This window comes from Mastomys coucha, unplaced genomic scaffold (genome assembly GCF_008632895.1).
Source record: "Mastomys coucha isolate ucsf_1 unplaced genomic scaffold, UCSF_Mcou_1 pScaffold13, whole genome shotgun sequence".
Taxonomy (NCBI): domain Eukaryota; kingdom Metazoa; phylum Chordata; class Mammalia; order Rodentia; family Muridae; genus Mastomys; species Mastomys coucha.
In genome coordinates this window covers 38,234,333-38,241,289 of record NW_022196895.1, presented here as the reverse complement: position 1 = coordinate 38,241,289, position 6,957 = coordinate 38,234,333, and the positions used below count along the sequence as shown (strand labels likewise).

The window sequence follows — 6,957 nt, the reverse complement described above, 5'->3', positions numbered from 1 at the left end:
GACCAGGCTGGCCTTGAACTCAGAAATCCACCTGCCTCTGCCTCCCAAGTACTGGCATTAAAGGCGTGCGCCACCACTGTCCTGCTGGTGTATCTGTATTTTAAAGACTAGATGCATTTTATTAATAAGCTTTTTTTAAACCATAAGTTGTTGTTGTTTTTGTTTGTTTGTTTGTTGTTGCTGTTGTTGTTTGACATGATACCTATCTCAATCAGCCCTGATCTAACTTGAGCCCTTTTCCTGCCAGGACTCCTGAGTAGCTGGAGCTAGCATGTGCCACTTTACCCAGCAGTAGCTTGCCTTCCTTCCTTTCTACCTTCCTTCCTTCCTTCCTTCCTTCCTTCCTTCCTTCCTTCCTTCCTTCCTTCTTTCCTTCCTTCCTTCCTTCCTTTCTACCTTCCTTCCTTCCTACCTTCCTTCCTTCCTACCTTCCTTCCTTCCTACCTTCCTTCCTTTGTTTTCTTAAGACAAGGTTTCCCTGTGTGACCCTAGGTGTCCTGGAACTCACTCTGTACACCAAGTTGACCTTGACCTCACAGATCTGTCTGTCTCTGCTGAGTGCTGACACTAAAGGTGTGCTCCACCACGGCCTGGCTATTTTCCCTTTCTTGTAAGCTTATTTCACGAAGTGGGGTGTCTCCTGTGGGTTGGTATGGAGAGATAGCTGTTTGTAAAGTAGCACTGTGCAGATGTGAAGACTTGAGTTGGATCCCCAGCACCTACATTAAAACATTTTTAAAAAGCCAGGTGTAATGATGTATGTCTGTAATTCTAATGCCTAAGGATGTGTGCAGACAAATAGGTTTCAGATAGCCAGCCAGTCCAGCTGAGTCCAGCTGAAATAGCAAGCTCAGGTTCAGAGAGATCCTATCTCTCTCTCTCTCTGTTTCTTTCTCTCTCTCTTTCTTAAAAGATTTATTTATTTTATTTATATGAGTACACTGCAGCTGTCTTCAGATACACCAGAAGAGAGCATCAGATCTTATTAAGGATGGTTGTGAGCTACCATGTGGTGGCTGGGATTTGAACTCTGTACCTCTGGAAGAGCGATCAGTGCTCTTACTTGCTGAGCCATCTCTCCAGTCCCCGAGATCCTTTCTTAATAAATAATGTGGAGAGTGTTAGAGGAAGACACCCCAGCATTGACCTCTGGTCCCCATATACATATGTATATGTGAATGTACCCACATACATGCATATACCCCCCCTTCCACACACACATACATACAGACAGAGTTTCATCTATATTCTTTTTTTGTTTTTGTTTTTTGTTTTTTGAGACAGGGTTTCTCTGTGTAGCCCTGGCTGTCCTGGAACTCACTCTGTAGACCAGGCTGGCCTGGAACTCAGAAATCTGCCTGCCTCTGCCTCCCAAGTGCTGTGATTAAAGGCGTGCGCCACCACCGCCCGGCTTTCATCTATATTCTTAAGGATTATTTTATTTTATGTGTGTGTGCAAGCACCTGAGTTATGTCTATGCGCCAGTGCAGATGTCCATGGAATCCAGAAAGAGATGTCGGATCTCCTGGAATTACAGGTGGTTCCGACAAGGGTGCTAGGAACTAAAGCTGGGATTTCTGCAGTAGCAACAGTGTCTTTAAGCATTGTGCCATCTCTGCAGCCCATATAGGCATTTATTATGTTTCCTTAGTCAGGGAAATACCATAGAATGGTAGATGTGCCTTTGGAACAAATAAGCGAGACTTGAAAATTTGGAAAAATGAGTGACTAGGAAGCCATATTATGCTTTCTCATATTGTATTCCTTCTGTTTAGTCTTAATCAGAAATAGGAAAAACGTGTTGCCCTGAAAGACATTAGAGTGGCTTTTAAAGAAAATGGGTTTTTGTGTGGATTCATGGGTCCTTAATTGTAGTACATTAAGGATGTATCCCTGCATTGCAAACTGTATTATGAAGTGTTAAATCAGCAACAGTGAGTGAAGGCACTTGTTGCCAAGCTGATCTCCTGAGTTTGGTTTTCATGGTGTGGTAGAATAGGAGAAATGTCTTTGACAAATTGTCCCTGACTTATACATGAGTGCTATGGCGTGTGTGCACACACTCACAAAATAAATAAATTAATAATTTAAAAAAAGATGTCAACTCAGCATTCCTATTAAAGGCATTCAGAGCACTGAGTTCCTCAGCATTGGGAAGCATTGCTTTCTTTCTGTTGTCTTTTCTCATGGAATCTCTGGCATAGTTCTTATCTCTTTACTTATACCAGCTGTAAATAATACACGGTTTTTAAATTTTCTCTTAGAAGCTGCTGTAAATTTTGGAAAATGGATAGCATTAGCAAAGTTTGAAATTGACATTAGTATGAGACTCCACAAAAGAGATCTAACCTTGATACTCTCCATAGGTCTTCAGATTGCTTTGATATGTATATATTGAATATGTGGGATAGAAAAGCTGTTCTATTCAATACTATACTTCATAGTCTGTATGCTGCAGTAGACAGCAAGCAGTCCAATTAGTGCCAATTGTATTGAGGGTGATTATGATCTAGGCACAAGACACACTCGGCTCAAACCATCATTTCACTCTACAAAGGCCGCTGGGTAAGTCTTGATGATAATGACTTTAAATCACTGAGACCCAAGCCACATGTGAACTAATAATCTGGAGGTGAAGCTCCATTGCGTATCTTCAGTCCCTAGGGCCTTTCAGTCGCTTTTATCTTTTCTCTAAGTGCCTTAGACCTTGTGTAGTTGCGGACTTAAATTTCAACATTTTTAGTGATGAGAGAGATCGAGGATAAGAACAGATAGAAGGCCACTAAGAAAGCCCTACGAGTTTATTGGCAGTAATGAACTACATGGCAAAACATCAAATCAAATGTGTTTTGTCACTTAGAAGCCCGATTGAGTGTTAAGGTTTCTTTGAAATAGTTTGGATTAGATTTGGTTGAAGTGATGAGGGAAGACTCTTAGAGAGAGCTGCAGCGAATGTATAAAATCTTCTGGCAGAACTTATTACTACATCTATAGCAAAATACTTGGTGCCACTGATGGCAGATGAAATCGCAATAGCTGTTGCCATGAATTGTATCCATGCAAATATGAAAACCATGGTGAGGCTCTGCCTGCCTGTCTCCTATTTTAGTTTTCAGGGTCTGTGCTTTGTCTTGGAGCAGGCTATGTAAGGTCTCTGCAGAGGCTCTGAGCACTCCCAGGCAGGGTTTGCTTTTATGGCAGATGCAGGTAATTGCTCAGTAACTCCTGAGAGCTCTTCTCTAAACTTGCAACCTTTCTGTCTTTGTTTCCCAGAGAGAACAAAATGCCTGGAAGACTTATCTCTGGATATGGCTGCCAGCTGCATTAATGTCTTCTTTTATCTCTTCTCCCTTACAAAGCTAAGCCTCTTGAGACACCATGAGGGAATGTAGCTCATAGACCACCCAGTGATGTGTTTTAGGAAGGCTTAGATGTAGGAAGTGTGTTTTGGGGAGGGGCAGGTGAAGGACAACTGGCCACACTATGCTTAGAACGGCACAGGCCCAGAAGGAGCATTTGTGACTTGCCTCAGTGCTTTCCCACCATATAAAACCAGAATTGTTTGATATTGAGAAGTTTCAGAATTGTTTAAATAATTTTTTTTAACCTGATTGTTAAGTCATTAATTTATTCATAGGGCAAATGCTTGTTTGGCTGTTGTTTGTGTTGTTTTTAGTCAGGAGCCATATTACAGCAGACCAAGTGCAGGTCACATTAGAGCAGATCTCAAAGCTGCAACTCCACCTGCCTGCTCTTTCTTCTTGATTCTCACCAGCTTGTGCTACAGACACTTCTTACCTCGAGTAAAAGAAGAAACAGGTAGCACTGTTTCTCACATTGATTGGGACTTCTCATCTTTTAGCTCAAAAATAGCTCCAAAAGGTCCTTTCCCAATCAGAGAGCATCCTGCAGCAGCCAAGGCTTGTTGAAGCACTGAAGCGTGTAAAGATGACTTAGACCATAGGTGGCACTTGAAAGGACCCTGCTCTTCCTCCTCTTGGTTTCACACTGTGGAGTGTCCCACAGGACTTGCCTATTGCGGCTCAGCTGGAAAGCTGGAAGGGGATGTGGATTATCAGGTGCTGGTAATGCTTGTGTCTGGCTAGGACAGCCAGCTTGTGACTCTGTAAGTGCTCACGTTGCTGATCTCTTCTGCTGTAGATCTTTCCAAAGTGAAACTGATGAGGTTTGATGATCCTCTGTTGGGGCCTCGAAGAGTTCCAGTCCTGGGGAGAGAGCACAGTGAGAAGACATTCATTTCTGAGAACGCCATTTTCCATGTGGACCTAGTGAGCAAGAAAGTTCACCTTACTGAGAACGGGCTGCGCATGGACATCGGTGACACAATGGTCTACCTGGTTCACTGAGCTCATGTGAATTGGAGAGTCAGTATGGCTTTAGGATACTTATGCTCTGAGAACCTCAAGCCAGATCTAAATTGACTTCATTTCTAACTCCTGGGTTCTGTGTGTAATCATAATTATCCCAATTCTTTGATTTCTAATCTAATAAACTTGAGTTTTTTTCACCTTTGGGCCATGTTATTTATTTATTTACTTATTTATTTATTTTTAATAAATAATTGCTGTTCCCTAGGAGTTTTTTTAATCTTTATACAAAAGTGTCAGGATGCTTCCTTTTTTGTCTATTTTTGTTGTTTCAGACAGGGTCTCACTTTAGCCCAGGCTGGCTTTGAAGGCTGCATACCCTGGAGCAGGAGTTAAATAAAGGCCATTGGCAGCCAGCTCTAGAGATTGAACTCAGGCCAGGCAGTGGTGGCGCACACCTTTAGTCCCAGCACTTGGGAGGCAGAGGCAGGCGGATTTCCGAGTTCGAGGCCAGCCTGGTCTACAGAGTGAGTTCCAGGATAGCCAGGGTTACAGAGAAACCCTGTCTCGGGGAAGGAAAAAAAAGGAAATTGAACTCAGGTCCCCTGCAAGAACAGCAAGTGATCTTAACTATTGAACTGCTTTTTTTTCCTTCTTTCTTTCCTTCCTTCCTTCCTTCCTTCCTTCCTTCTTCCTGTCCTTTCTTTTTTAAATAAGTAAAATACATAGTTTGATAGTCAAAACTATATCCATTCACAAAAATCTTATATCATATTTTCACTTCTATAGCTAAACATTATTATTCAATTTCTTGATTATCTCTTCTGTGTTTCTTTCCAAAACAGGCATTTTATTTATATTTCAATTTTTCTTTTTCTTTTTTTAAAGATTTATTTATTTATTTATTTATTTATTTATTTATTTATTATATGTAAGTACACTGTAGCTGTCTTCAGACACCCCAGAAGAGGGCATCAGATCTCATTATGGATGGTTGTGAGCCACCATGTGGTTGTTGGGATCCAAACTCAGGACCTTCGGAAGAGCAGTCAGTGCTCTTAACCGCTGAGCCATCTCTCCAGCCCCCTCTTTTCCTAATACAAATAGTAGGAGGAAACACTTTTCTATAGAATTATATATAAATATCTTTCTATAGCATTAAATATAAAATTATCATATAGTTTTTAAGTTACCAACCTAACCTGACCGAGTATGTTATCAGACTTCTCTTTCATGCTTCTCTTCCTCAGCCTTACCCTGCTCCTCTTCTCCCTCCTTCCACCTCACTGCTGATGCTGGCACAAAGGTTTACTCGCCTGGTCTCATAAATGGACTCTTACCTTTCAAGTAATATTCTGTAGACTTTGTTATGAGTGTATAGTGAGAGACTGGAGAGGTGCATCATTTAGCAGCTACACATACCTTATGTTCTTATAGAGGACCCAGGGTTTGTTCTTGGCACCCACAACTACCTACAACTCCAGTTTCATGGGATCTGACATCCTCTTCTGGCCTCAGGCTCCTCAGTGCACATAGTGTGCATAAACTGATACAGGCATACATACATACACACACATACACATGGGAAAATAATAAATAGTTCTGAAAGAAAGGAAACATGGCAAACAACCTTACGAATATGTGATGCATAGTTTTGGAAGTGTATATTCAGAGTAAGTTTGTAGATATGAGCTAGCTTATAGGGTCAAGGGTCGATGTACCTATATTTTTGTTAGCAAAAGGCTCCCAGGTACCTGGGAACAGCAAATACGAAGACTCCGAGAAAGGTGTGGAGCTACATGTGGAAGCAGAAAACAGCACGCAGGCTCCATGATGCTGGTCTGGAGCGGAGGAGAACATGGCCTGCTGCCTGTGTTGTCAGGCTGGTAGGTGAGTGGGAGAGACTGTGCACTGCAGAGGGGTGTGGAGGAGGTGGGGACTGAAGGAGAGCAGGCCTCACTCCCAGCTCCTGAGCTTTGAGAGGTAAAGGCGGATGGTGTCTGATAGACTGTGCTCAGGATAGGGCATTGATGATTAGGAAGGAGAAGGAAGTTAGAAACAGGTAACTAGATGGAGTCTTCTCATAGGAGCTCCTGGATTCTAGGGCAAATTCAGATATTTTAACATAATATGTTGTGTCACTATACATTTTTGAAGCAAATGATAGTTTATTTTCATATTTTATTGTTGGTTTTTATTTTTATTTATTTTGTTTTTTTATTGATTTAAGTTTTATTGCATTATGATGAGAAAAGATACATTATTTCAATTTATCTGAATTTGTTAACGTTTAAAAACATATTTTAAGTAAATAGAATTAAATCACATTCTTGTTTCCCTTATGTATCCCAACTCCTCCCAGAAACCCCTTCTTCGATACCTACAATACCTTTTTTTATTTATAAAATATTATAACAATAAAGATGAGTATTACAAAAGTTGTTTGATATAAAACAATCAATTTAACAGTCTTATGTAGATGCTTGTCTACAGCAATACTGAAAATACATGTGTTTTTTTCAATATAAGTTTTAAATAACCCCAAACATATTAACTGTATGTTTTAAAATAATACATCACTACTAGTATTTTTTAAAATGAACATAAATATATAGTCTTTTTGTTTGTT

At 40.7% G+C, this 6,957-nt stretch overlaps 1 protein-coding gene across 1 annotated transcript in view; it reads left to right on the top strand.

Annotated features, from left to right (window-relative positions):
• The window catches only part of Lars1 (leucyl-tRNA synthetase 1), a 59,552-nt gene extending 55,022 nt beyond the window's left edge, over window positions 1-4,530 (top strand). The window contains exon 32 of the mRNA XM_031365570.1: window positions 4,162-4,530. Within this exon, the coding sequence (XP_031221430.1) occupies window positions 4,162-4,367 (206 nt within the window). The 3' untranslated portion in view covers window positions 4,368-4,530. The remainder of the gene's footprint in view (window positions 1-4,161) is intronic.
• The last annotated feature ends 2,427 nt before the right edge of the window (window positions 4,531-6,957 follow it).